The sequence below is a fragment of the Hylobates moloch genome, unplaced genomic scaffold (assembly GCF_009828535.3).
Source record: "Hylobates moloch isolate HMO894 unplaced genomic scaffold, HMol_V3 SCAFFOLD_12, whole genome shotgun sequence".
In the NCBI taxonomy this organism is placed as follows: Eukaryota; Metazoa; Chordata; class Mammalia; order Primates; family Hylobatidae; genus Hylobates; species Hylobates moloch.
Genome location: NW_026652287.1, coordinates 87,907,528 through 87,921,028, shown reverse-complemented (window position 1 = coordinate 87,921,028; position 13,501 = coordinate 87,907,528). Strand labels below are relative to the sequence as shown.

The window sequence follows — 13,501 nt, the reverse complement described above, 5'->3', positions numbered from 1 at the left end:
AATATACATTATTGCCTAGAAACTGGCCTAAGTTTTATATAACCAGTATTTAACATAATCCATACAAAAGAATGGAGGTATTACTCCAAATTTATAGATAGAAAGCTTAGAGTGATTGAACTAAATTTGAGAAAAGGTCTGATGCCAGAGTCCAAACTTTTAACTAACCATCACACTAGTTGTCCCTTTTAACCTTCTCCTGGTCACTGTCTTGCCCCGTCTAAACTATCTAACTCTAAGATACAGTAAAATAACATGTCATTTCATCTGTCAAACCCATCTAGGAAGAATACAGCTTAAAAAAACATGGAATAAGCCAAGAAACCTCTAGATGCCACATTCAATGTTTCTAAGTTTAAAATGCTTTATTCATAATATAATAAACTGGTTTACTTGTTTTCCTATCTCATGACTTATTATTAATAGAAACAGCAATTCTGAAAGTGTGATAGTAAAGTCAAACTGAAGAAGAAAGGTTCAGCAAATATCTCAAGAACAGCAGTGACAATTGACAATGAGGGGGAAAATTATTTAAAAACTGAGTGTCCACGCCTGCAACATCCTGTGATAGGCACACTATTCACTAGACAAAACTGAATGTGTACACACACCCCACACACACTTAACTTAGTATTTACAACAATGCTGTGAGACAGAAATTACCATCCCATTTTAGAAACAAAAAAGAAGAGTCTGAAGGGCCTAAGTAACATCTCAGTCTCAAAGCCTTTGTGTGCCTGACAATCAAAGATGGCTGCTTCTCTAAAACCTCCTAGAATATAATTAATATATGCATTGCACATCTCAAGACTTAAGAAAGTAATGAATTAAAATATTTAGTGACTGCTGACTGCATATAGGACCCTACTTGATGATGCAGGGGTACAAAAATGAATCAGATGTTCCTGCTACCCCAAGGAAGCTCCACAGTTTAAATAAATAAATATTTTAATTAGTATTTAAATAAATAAAATATAGCACTAAATAGAAAATTACAAATATAGGAAAGATATAGAGGAAGTTAAGGGGTTTTACAGATGAAAACTATTTGCTTATAGCTGTAAAGATAGGAAGAGTTTTTATAAGAGAAGTCACTGGAAAATGGGAGGAAAGGGAGAAGGGAGAAATTCTAGTCTCAAGGAAGAGAATAAAGGCAAAGAAGTAAGGAAGTACAGGACATTAATCCCATATTCCAAGAAAAACTAAACTACATGAAGGGCTAAGAGAGATAAAACTGAAAGGCTAGACCATCAGTTATATTTTTACAACTGTTTCTTCACCTTTCTCTAATTGAAACTTAGCTTTGTTTTGGAGACATGGTTACCTTTAGCCCTTTCAAGTGGTGACTGTGTTCTTTTCTATCCTTTGCCACACTGGGCCTGGGGGAAGAACAGGTATCTTCTTCCTTGATCCATGTTGCCATTTTTGGACAATTCTCTCTCCTTTTTACCATACTCACGTCTGATTGTAATTTAACTCTATTATCTACTATTCCTATCAGTGTTGTAGTCATCGATTCCCGGATCACAGACCCTGGCTCCCTGGTGCTTTCTCTAACATTACTTCTGTCAAAATTCTTAATGATTTAGTGATTTCATAATCCATATAGATATTAATCGTTGAATACTGTGGTCTTGATGACCTTTTTTCCAAATGATTTTCACCTCCTTTCTACCTTAGCCAGTTAGTGCAATGGTCATAGTTGTACTTACTAGAAAAAAACAACAGTGTCTGACACTCTGCACCCCTTCAAGGATATTTAGTAATGTGTAGGGGTTTCTTTTTGGTCATCACTCTGAATGGAAAATAATGATGGCATTTGGTGAATGGGGGCCATGTCTAGTACATATCCTATAATACAGTTCTACACTCAAAACGCCAATAGCACTCCTGTCGAAAAATACTGCTGCTCTATCTACATCCTACTCAGAAACCAACAATTCCTCAGATCCACTGATCTTGTTACCTTTCCTCCATCCCTCATCCTCTCTCACATCCCTTCTTAACCAGCTTAGATTCTGTGGCTCATCATTTATTCACTCCTTAAACCCTTTCTTGATGAGTAATACACAACTGAAAAAACTTTAATCCTATTTAACAGAATTTTCCATGTCTATGCCATCACTATTATAGCTAAAAAGTTGCAAGAGAAAAACATGTAACCATACCAACTTTTTTTTTTTTTTTTTTTTTGAGACAGAGTATCACCCTGTCACCCAGACTGTAGTGCAGTGGTGTGATCTTGGCTCACTGCAACATCTGCCTCCCAGGTTCCAGCGATTCTTGTGCCTCAGCCACCCAAGTGGCTGGGATTACAGGCGCCCAACACAATGCCTGGCTAATTTTTGTATTTTTAGTAGAGATGGGGTTTCACCATGTTGCCCAGGCTGCTCTCAAACTCCTGACCTCAAGTGATCTGTCCACCTTGGTCTCCCAAAGTGCTGGGATTACAGACTCGAGCTACTGTGTCTGGCCCAAACTGGTTTAAAAAAGCCAAAACCCTCTTATCTTACCATCCTTTCTTGACTGCAAACCCAGCACTGCCACCATTTCTTATCAACACCCTTCAAAAGAGTCTTCTATACAAATTGTCCCCAATTATTCTTTCCCCATTCTCTTAAGCTCACTACTATCAGGCTTTTGCACCCATCATTCCACCAAAATTGCTTATCCATATCCATGCCACCCAACAACTCTATGTTAAGAAAAAATCCATAAATGTTTTTGTTTGTTTTGAGACACAGTCTCACTTTGTCACCCAGGCTGGAGTACAGTGGTATAATCATGTGATCATAGCTCACTTCAGCCTTTAACTCCTGGGCTCAAGGAATCCTCCCACCTGAGCCTCCCAAGTAGCCGAGATTACATGCCCACACCACCATGCCTGGCTAATTTTTTAATTTTTATTTTGTAAAGACAGAATCTTGCTTTGTTGCCCAGGCTGGTCATGAACTCCTGGTGTGACCCTCCTGTGTCAGCCTCCCAAAGTGCTGGGAATACAGGTGTGAGCCACCAGCCTGGTATCAGAGTCTGATATTAAGTGGCTATTATATATAATCCAGTTCAAAATAAGCAAGCACTGAACTCTAGTATTCAAGTCACTTAGAATAAAGCTAGTAAACAAACTTATTCCCCCCCAAGGATAATCAAAACTTTTTAAAAAATAAAATTCATGAATTTATTAGTTAATAATGCTTACCTGGCTGAACATGAGTAGCCTGTAAGAAGTATTTCAAAGCTCTCTCAAAGTTCTTTTCATTTTCCAGAGCATGACCCACATTATTCCAAAGTTTGGCATTATTTTTATTTACCTTAAATACAAGCAGAGATAGAAATAAGTTACAATTAAAAAAATATGACTCCAGTTCATACAGATATTTGTTTGGTATACTATTAAGAAAATAATGTTCTATGGAAATGTCTCTGGGGATGACACAGGAGTCAAATAAAGACTGCTTCACCAAATTTACTCTCCCTGCACCTGAACAACAACATACTAAAACCATAGCAGTCTTATTTCATTCACGTTATATATTAACATTTTACTGAAAATGTTATTTGATGAAAGCACAGTGGTGTTTCAAAACTTCTGCTCTGCCATTTGTATTTTTAGGAGCAAAAGCACTGGAACATGAGAATATGTTTAAATGTTGCACTGATGACTTATTTTTAGACTTGTCATATTTAAAGTTATTTATGTAGTCCATTATGGTAATGGAAACCCTGAGATTAAAGCTCTGAGTCAATCTGTGCTTTCAGAGTTCACAGATTGCCGTGGTATTCTTGCAGATAGATGACACCTAGCCAAGGAACTAATTGCAGTGGTTGTGGCTATAGGTTCCAACCACTGTCCTGGGAGTGAGTATAAGCAAAATTCTGGAAAATTATGGGGCTCCACTGGTATCCTAGGAGTATGGATTAATAAGCATGGTAATGAGGTCTCAATTGCTGGCAGACTTCTAAGTTGGGAGAGAGAGTAGAGCTATTGAGTTGTATAAGAAGACACTCATCTGATCTTAAGCAGATGGAGAATCAAGAAATCACACAGACTACTGGAATGAAGCAGCAATCCAATAAAGCTAAGCAATGAAGAGTTAAGAAACAGTCCAAAGGAAGTAAAAATTCAGATATCCGAAGAGGGGTACTGGTAAGGGAGAGCTTGAAAAAATCTTTGCTGATAACCTTTATAGAAAACAAATTTTTGTTTTTTAAAAGACCTTTTTCCGATTTATAATGTCCATTCTATAGAAATCCTGTATCCTTCCTTTCTGCCAATTCTTATCTTTCTGATGGTATTGTAACCACTGGTTATTTTCCACATCGTTGGGTGCCTTTTTTTTTTTGCTGTACATTTTATTTTACTGAATTGATTCCATCAATTATAAAACCATTATTTTAAGTACCATTGAGAGAAAAAAGGCCACTAATTTAAGATGCTTTTCACAGTAAGACTTATTTAATTTCAGAGATATAAAAAAGGAAAAAAATGAGCACCTTTAGAACCAATGAAATATAGTATTCTGATTTAAACGTTGTGTCATTTGAGCTTCCAATAACTGTATAGCATTTAGGGAATTATCATATATGCTTTGGACATATAGCTAAGTATTATTCAGAGCATTTGGTTATGGCATATGTTAAACAACAAATTATTTTCATTAATCTTTTAGTAAAGTACTTAATATTGACTGTTAAATGTCTAATTAAAAACAAAGTTAAAACAGCTTAGAAACTGTTCCAAGAAATCACTGATGACATACTTTCCTGTCATTCTGAACAACACTTTACCTTCAAGGCTGACATAAACAATGTATATTCAGACTCCCAATCCCAATTTCTGTGGAATGTTTTTAAGGAATGAGTGAGTATCACCATAGACAGACAAATCCAGGATAGCTTTTTAAATACACTGTTTAAGAGAAAAAAAGCAAAACAAAAAAAGATTGTCTTCATCACCAAAAGCATTTTACCTTTTAGAACAGACGTAAGAAGTATCTTAAATGCTCCTAAAATATCATATGTGAATTTATATTCTAATTCATTCTAATGATCATCCAACTTTAGAGGATACAACACCACAAAAATTAAATACTGTGAATATGACCTTCCAGTCAATTGCATTATATATGCTAATATTGGCTCTATTTCAAAAGCTGTTTAAAATAAATGATAAAAAATGGAAAAAAACAATTTTTAAATGTGACTTTTTACACTTACAGTCCTTTGTGCCATTTTCTACAACTGAGTATTCTTAATTGAGTTTAGAGAGGGGTCAACCTTATCACTGATCACATTTGAAAATGTTTTACTTACAATTTATACCAAGACTATCATGATATTTTTGGTTTATTTATCTATTGTAAAGCTAGAATTGTCTATTAAAAGGCATAGTAAAAGCGACTCTTCATTAAACAGAGGCAAATTACTTATACAACTTTAGGTTAATTATTTGAGGGCTCAATTCCTCACCTATCTTTATGATCTTGTTTAGTATTAATAGTCTCTGAGTCTGTGCTTTTGTTCCTATAACATGTTTTAATTTCTTTCATTTTGATAGATCCACTTAACCAGAACACACAAGTATGGATGAGAAAGAACATGGTCATTGGAAACAGTCAGATGTAAATCTGAAACAAGACTGTTATTTACTAGCTGTGCGATCTTGGGTAACCTATATGGCTTCAATGTTCACATCTGCAAAGTAGACTTAAGAAGTGTCAAGATTAAATGAGAAATCTAAAGTGTCTATCATGGCCCTTGGTACATGGCAGGCATCCAAAAATGGGTAGTGATTATAAATGGATATATAGGTAGAAGCTAAGAGAAAAGGTTTGGTAGATGGTAGTTAAATATTGCAGACATGGATGAGATTATCTGTGGAACACATGCAGTGTGAAAAAAGTGGCTATAAGACTTTGAAAAATGTAAATATTGAAAGAGCAGGTGCAGCCAGAAGAATTAATCAGGACAAATACTTTTTACAGACACTAGGGAAATAAATTTTAAATTAAAAGAGTTGACTTAGTTTAGCTACTAGGAGGCACTTTGTTATATGCTTAAGGGTGAAGCGGAGAGAAGTCAGAATTCTGTGGGGTGAGGGGTGACTGGAAAATAGGAAAGTGAAAGAAGTGACTATTTCTTTTTCAAGTTGCAAACTCAAACTTAATATTATTACATTAGTATTACTTGACCTTTAACAATTAGCTTGATTTGATAATTTTAGTGCCACAGCATAAGTATACAATGAGATAATACCTATAACAATTATAGTTCCTAAGCATATATACAGTGTGACTATGCTGTTCCTTAACTGTTAGTTTGAGGCAACTAGGATACAAAAATTATAATGAAGATAGTGATGATAGCAAGAAATTACAGATTGCTTACTATATGCAATTTCAAAAGCTGTTTAAAATAAATGATAAAAAATGGAAAAAAACAATTTTTAAATGTGACTTTTTACACTTACAGTCCTTTGTGCCATTTTCTACAACTGAGTATATATTAACTCAATACGACTCACTTAAGTAGGATGACTATTATCTTAGTTCACTGAATATGGAAGTGGCAATGGTCATTTGTGACTTTATTCTCAGTAACATCCTTGTTTTCATTTGGATCTGACTCAAGTTTGTTCTGTCTCAGGCTGTAAAATCAAATTACATAAATATGGGGAAGAACACAGAGTAAGTAGGTGCCATGGAGCTTTCCTAACTTGACTTAAATTCACCTTTTTGTTGATATTTTCTGCCATCCATGGGCTACCAAAATACAGAACCCCATGCTGGGAACATATAATACTCGCTCGGCAACAACAAATCCAACTGGAAAAAAAAGGTTCGATGCAGGAATAAATGGTAATGCCATTAAACAAAGCGCCTACAAAAAAAGAGAAGATTTAATAATATATAATAAATTTATAATAATTTATAATAAATTAAGAAATATATGGGCATCTGATACTTGAATCCAAATATTTTATCATTTAACTTGGATAGTGTACTGGTAAACTATTTTTAATAATGCTGTGAAGAATATGAATTTAAACATAAAGAAGGCAACTTAGGCATTAACAAACATCAGGATGTATGTAAGCAAGGTGAAATGGAAACCTTGAATTCTAAAAGTTAAAATTAGAGGATATCTAAGAACTTTGAAAACAAGATTTCTAGGTGCGTTTGGGAGTGATTACTCCTTGAAATTAAAATCTAAACCATTACAGCATTTTAAATTTGAGAAGCATACTTAGCTATATCTCACTGGTTTTCTGTAAAGAATATGCTTGCATAGTAAAATATAAAAACTTTAATAAATGTAAATATTCACATTTTTAAGCAAAAATTAAACAATAAAGGTTCATCCACTCAAATAAAAAGTGGAAGTACTTTTTGAAATTGTATCTAAAATAACACATTCAAACAATCATAAGAAAACAATCCAATTTAAAAAATGGGCAAAGGAGCTAAATAGATATTCCTCAGAAGACAACACGCCAATGGCCATCAAGTATATAAATGTTCAACATCACTATCATTAGGGAAGTGAAAATTAAAACCACAATGAGATATCATCTCACACCTGTAAGAATGGCTATTACCAAAAAGGCAAAAGATAACAAATGTTGGCAAGAACGTAGAGTAAAGGAAACACTTGCACACTGTTGGTGGGATGTAAATTAGCATTGCCATTAGGCAAACAGTATGGAGGCGTCTCAAAAAATTAAAAATAGAACTACCATGTGATCCAGCATCCTCATTACTGGGTACAGATCCAAAGGAAATGAAGTCAGTATGTTGAAGAGAGATCTGACCTCCCCTGTTCATTGCAGCATTACTCAATTTACAATAGCCAAGATATGGGAACAACCTAAGTATCCATCAACAGATTACTGGATGAAAAAAATGCGGTACATACACACTTTGGAATACTATTTAGCCTTAAAACAGAAGGAAATCCTGTCATTGCTGACATGGATAAACCTGGAGGACACCATGTTAAGAGAAATAAGCCAGCCACAGAAAGACAAACACATGATCTCACTTGTATGTAGAATTTGTAAAAGTTGAACTCACAGAAGTACAGGAAATGGTGGTCACCAGGATTGGAGGGAGAAGGTTGGGGAGAGGTTGGTCAGAAGGCATAAAACTTCAATTAGGAGGAATACAAATTAAATAAATAAAAATTTTACACATCTAACTTATGTGCGTGTGGTAAAAATAAGATGATAATGAAATATGCTAATAGGTTTTTCAACAAAACAAAACCACAAAGGCTGATTAAAAAAAAGCTAAACATGTCAGTTTTTACAACTTTACTACTTTAAGAAACCACATGATATTGGAAACTGAGGGAATGAAATCAGGTGTCGTTCAGACAAGATAGCAGACTACTGTACCTTAGCATTACTTCACATAACATCCTGAAAGGTTAAATGTATTTAACTAGCTTAGTGTATGCATAAAAATAAAACTGCCCCTCTTTAAACCAACAGTCTTTCATTCTACAAGAATTTCTAAAATTATTAATATAACACTGAACACTGAAATGAAACATCATAAAAATGTTTAGATTTCTTACCATTTTGAAAATGGGATGACATGTGGTTTCCACATTATACATCCACAAAAAACTAGCACATAAATAGCTTGTGAAGGAAATAAGTTTGGTCGTTATTAGGAAATCTGTTTCTATGGACATCTGCTTCCATATTTTGTTACCCCGATTTGTTTTATAGTACCTAATTGAATAAACAAGTTAAACCTTTAGCTTCACAAGTTTGAGACTCTTCTAATGGGCTAAGGTGAAAGAATGTCTTTTTTTTCTATTTGACTTAATTTGTGAAATATAGAGATATATACATTGAAAAGAACACTCTCCACAAATGTTCACACATTAATGATTTGTAATAAGGCAACACTGAATCTGGAAAATCACCACCATCAAACTGGTCACCATCATACCAATTTATAGGCCTGACACTTCAGTTTTTTTAAATCAAAAAGGTAAGAAAAACTAAGAGTGCATAGAATTCACTTTCCATTTCCCAGAGATGCTTGACAAAAATAATCAGCAAAAAATGTGAAACAGATAAAGAAAAGTTCCTGAATATGTAGTTCATTGAAAAAAAATTATACCTATTAATTCATGGCTGCCCTAAGGCAATTTCACTTGAAGAAATTAAGTGTTAAATTCACTCAAAAGTGTATTGTAGACTGATGCATAAGCTATACAAAACAAAAAAAATCTCTCAGGAAAAATCTATAGGTTCTGGGATAAGGAATGTCTCTAATGATTAACTTATTCACAGGTCCTAATATGCTTTCTAATAATATATGCCAACCTAGTTAACTATCACTATCTTGTAATTTCCTTCTTCCAGTAACATAAACTGTCCTTAAATGTTATGATATTAGTAGAAAGAGCAAAGAGTTCGAGACAAATCTGCTTTACTTCCCATTTCCTACATAAGGCAAACCACTCAGTCACCTCCAGAATCTTTCTTTCTTTTCTTCTTCTTCTTTTTTTTTTTTTTTTTTTTTTTACAGGATCTTGTCTGTCATCCAGGATACAGTATAGTGGCATGATCATAGTCTACTGCATTCTTGAACTCTTGGGCTCAAGCAATCCTCCTGCCTCAGCCTCCCAAGCACCTAGCACTACAGGTATGCACTACCATGCCTGGCTAATTTAAAAATTTTTTTTAGAGATGGGATCTCACTGTCTTGCCCAGGCTTGTCCCAAACTCCTGGCCTCCAGTGATCTTCCCATTTCTGCCTCCCAAGGCACTGGGATTACAGGCATGAGCCACTGAACCCAGTTAGTTCTTTACAAATAAAATGGGGATTAATAACAACTTACATTATGCTGTTGACATATATGACATCTTATCTAATAAGTGCTTAACATGGTATCTGGTAGGTACTCCTTTGTTCTACTTATCCCTTCCAGAGATCTTCAGAAAATATCACCATAAAAAAATAGTACATTTATTAGGACTATACCAAAAGTAGAGTTATGCTTAAAGCCACAGCTGTTCCATTTTTATATACATTTTAAATTCAGCTTACGTTACATACACCATTATTTAATTTGCTGAAATCTTAATTCCCTTACCTCTTTTTTTTTAACCTTTCTTTTAGCAAAACTCCAGCTTTAGATGTATTCTACCATTTATTTCTTTTGTCTGTATTTACCAGAGTGGCAACGCACTGCTAGAGAAAGTCCCAAAGCTCAACAGATTAATACTGTCATAAAAGCATGAGCACCAAATTCAAATTTATCCTTAAGACTGTTTAGGATTTCTACGTTTCTCTGGAAAGTTCCTTCCACTCTTCTTGACTGCTTTGAATCTTCATTACTTTTCTCAAATTTTTGACCCATGTCACTCTCAGCAGGCAACTACATTTCCTAATTTACAAGGAAAGCTAAAGCCATAAAACAAGAATTTCTTCAAATTCCTGCTACTAAACCTACCAACATCCACATTCATTTCCTTTCTTCTTGTAACATAAGGGGCGTCTCTTCTATCTCAGGGCAAACCTGTGCTCCGTATCTCCTGCTCCTCATAAACTTCACTAACAATTATCCCTTCTCTAATTTATTAACCACTTTCTAATCAACTGTATTCTTCCTATCTATATTTAAACATGCTCTTGTTTTCCAGCCTTAAACATCTTTAACAATACATCTTTTAAGCTACCTTCCCTATTTGTTACATACCTCAGGTACAAAACAAGTTCCCATGATCTTAGGAAAAGATTTTGTTGCCATAGTACCAAGTAGCCCACTTAGCTAATCAACTTAAGTCCACCACTTAACCAATCAATATTTCAATTTAATAAGTATGTTCCTGCAAGCCAACCCATCAGGGATCTCTGCATTCAAAAAAGTCAGCTGAGTAGCTGAGTACTCCAATAAAAATGCTTCTATATGCCAATCAATCAACAGTCTCTCCCTGACATTGCTCCCTCCTACCTCTGAAGGTCTACCAATGCCAGATCTCAATGCTTCCCCAGGCCCTACATAAGATTAGCAGTCTGTTATACTTGAAACCATTGCCTGACCAGCATAGTCTTCCCTTACTTAGGGAGGAAATAAATCAAGTTTATCCCATCCTTTGAAACAAAGTTAAATTATCCTACAGGTTATCTATACTAGCTCTCTTCACTTTCTCATCAAATCACTCACTGCACATAAACAAATTTCATTTAAGTAACTACAGACTAAAAGAAGTCCAATCCAACAGATTCTAGATCTCACTTTCACCCTCAAGAGCATCTGTTAGTGTTAACCATTTGGTCTTTCTTTAATACACTTTCCTACTTTTCTCTTCATTCAATCTGTCTTCTATTTAGGATCCTTCTCTTCAACATCTAAATATAGGAGTTTCTCAAGACCTAGTTGTAGGTATCTTCTCTTTTCACTGTATTTAGCCCACTCAACTGTTTTCTGGGGAGAATTAAGACCAAATACTCTAAGGCTTCCATTATGAGTATGAGTGAACTTCTGTGCATGTAGAATGTTAACAGCTACCATCTTTGGTAGAATTGACAAAACCCCAGTTGAGAAAGGCTGCTCTATAACCTCATCTACATTTCACCTTATCTACATCCTGGTTTCAATTACCACCTCTATGTTAATGAATAAGATTTCTATGTGTAGCTTAAGTATCTTCTATGAACTCCAGACATAAAGTGCTGTTCAAAATGTCCAACAGGATGTTTCAACAGTCACGCAAACTCAACATGTTCAAGGATAATAGAAAATACAATCTTTCAATCTACTCTGTATCTCAAGACATTCAAATTTCTCTAGAATGTAAGTTCTCTGGAAACATGAACTGTGTATTTACTATCATAACCTCAGCACCTAAAATGCACTGCACAAAGGGTAAAGTCTAACTTTTTATTGAATGAATAAATCAATCTAGCAGCTACAGCAAAAAATTATGTATCTGCAATTCATTAAACATACTGACATACAATAAATGCCTGAGAAAATGTACTATTGTCTTCAATAAACTTTTATTTCTATTTTTGTTTTTTTGAGACAGAGTATTGCTCTGTCGCCCAGACTAGAGTGCAGTGGCGCAATCTCAGCTCACTGCAAATTCCACCTCCCTGGTTCAAGTGATTCTTGTGCCTCCGCCTCCTGAGTGGCTGGGATTACAGGCACCCACCACCACACCCAGGTAATTATTCTATTTTTAGTAGAGACGAGAGTTTCACCAGGTTGACCAGGCTGGTCTCAAACTCCTGGCCTCAAATGATCCACCTGCCTTGGCCTCTCAAAGTGCTGGGATTACAGGCAAGAGCCAACGCACCCAGCCAGTCTTCAATAATTAAAAGGAAGACAAAACAGACCTCTTATGAGTATGAAGTGAGGCAGGGTAAGAAAATTAGAAAAAAAACAAAAAAAACAAAACAGTACAGAAAAACCACCACCAAAAAAAAAAAAACTTTTCAAATAATCAGAGTTCTCTGAACATAGTAAAAGCTAAGGGAGTAATAAAAACCACCTTGCTCATGAGAACTGAAAAGCTCTATATTTCTAGTTGTATATCTTACATGATGTTCTTTTCTGTGCCAAGAAAACAAATAATATACAATATAATCACTTTCTTCAAAAAGTGTATAATCTAGTTGGATAAAGGTAAGAAATACTTTATGTGCTGAACATATGTCAAATTATGCCTGCAAATTAACTGAGAATTTTGGGATAAACTCAAATACGTTTATAAATTGGGATGCTGTTGAACAAAGAAAGGAATACTTCTAAAAAGATGCTTTTGCTGAATTACAGGTAGTTTCTTACTTATTCAACTGAATGTAACATCATTTGGAAAGTTAAGAAAAGTTTCTTACCATTAAAACAGTCTTGGAGGAATCACCAGAGTATCTGATACTGAATACTCCCAAAGTCCCCAGAAAACAAAAGAAAGTAAATGTGGCCAGATTTCGAATATCTAGTAATGACTCTATAAGTGGTATTGTTCCCATGGTCCAATCACAGCAGAGCTCTGAAGGATTTAATAACAGCCAAGCATTCACAGGAAGGAGGTAGTTAAAAGTTAGTTGCCTTGTAGGAGTTGGGCTTACAGCAGCTGGGTTATCAAACCTGTATAAAGGATTAAAAAAAGATTACAGATAAAAATTTAAAAATACAGAATTATTTACATAAATAAAACACTAAACAATAAACATTTTATATATCATCTTATTAAACAGAAGACACAGACAAATGTTATGTGTACCTCAGACTCTTGCTAGAGTTCAAACTATCAAAACTTTATGAAACATCTACTTCAGAGAAGTGATATTTATGAAGGACTGTTTGAAAGGCAAGCAGGTCATCCATTTCTGTTTATTATCAGAATAATTCAGACATGCATCCTATTATAATACTACAAAAGTGTTCCATTAAACCTTTTGATTAAAAGTAGTAACAAAAAGTATAAGATTTATTGTTGTATGTGTTGTATGAATCTCTTTTGAAAACACTC

The 13,501-nt window shown here is 34.7% G+C and overlaps 1 protein-coding gene across 2 annotated transcripts in view; it reads right to left on the bottom strand.

Annotated features, from left to right (window-relative positions):
* TMTC3 (transmembrane O-mannosyltransferase targeting cadherins 3) overlaps positions 1-13,501 on the bottom strand; it is a 57,604-nt gene that overhangs the window by 20,396 nt on the left and 23,707 nt on the right. For both annotated transcript variants that reach the window (XM_032170869.2, XM_058425124.1), the window contains exons 7-10: positions 12,864-13,116; positions 6,731-6,879; positions 4,789-4,909; positions 3,200-3,311 (exon numbers count right to left, since the gene is read on the bottom strand). In XM_032170869.2, the coding sequence (XP_032026760.1) occupies positions 3,200-3,311; positions 4,789-4,909; positions 6,731-6,879; positions 12,864-13,116 (635 nt within the window). The remainder of the gene's footprint in view (positions 1-3,199; positions 3,312-4,788; positions 4,910-6,730; positions 6,880-12,863; positions 13,117-13,501) is intronic.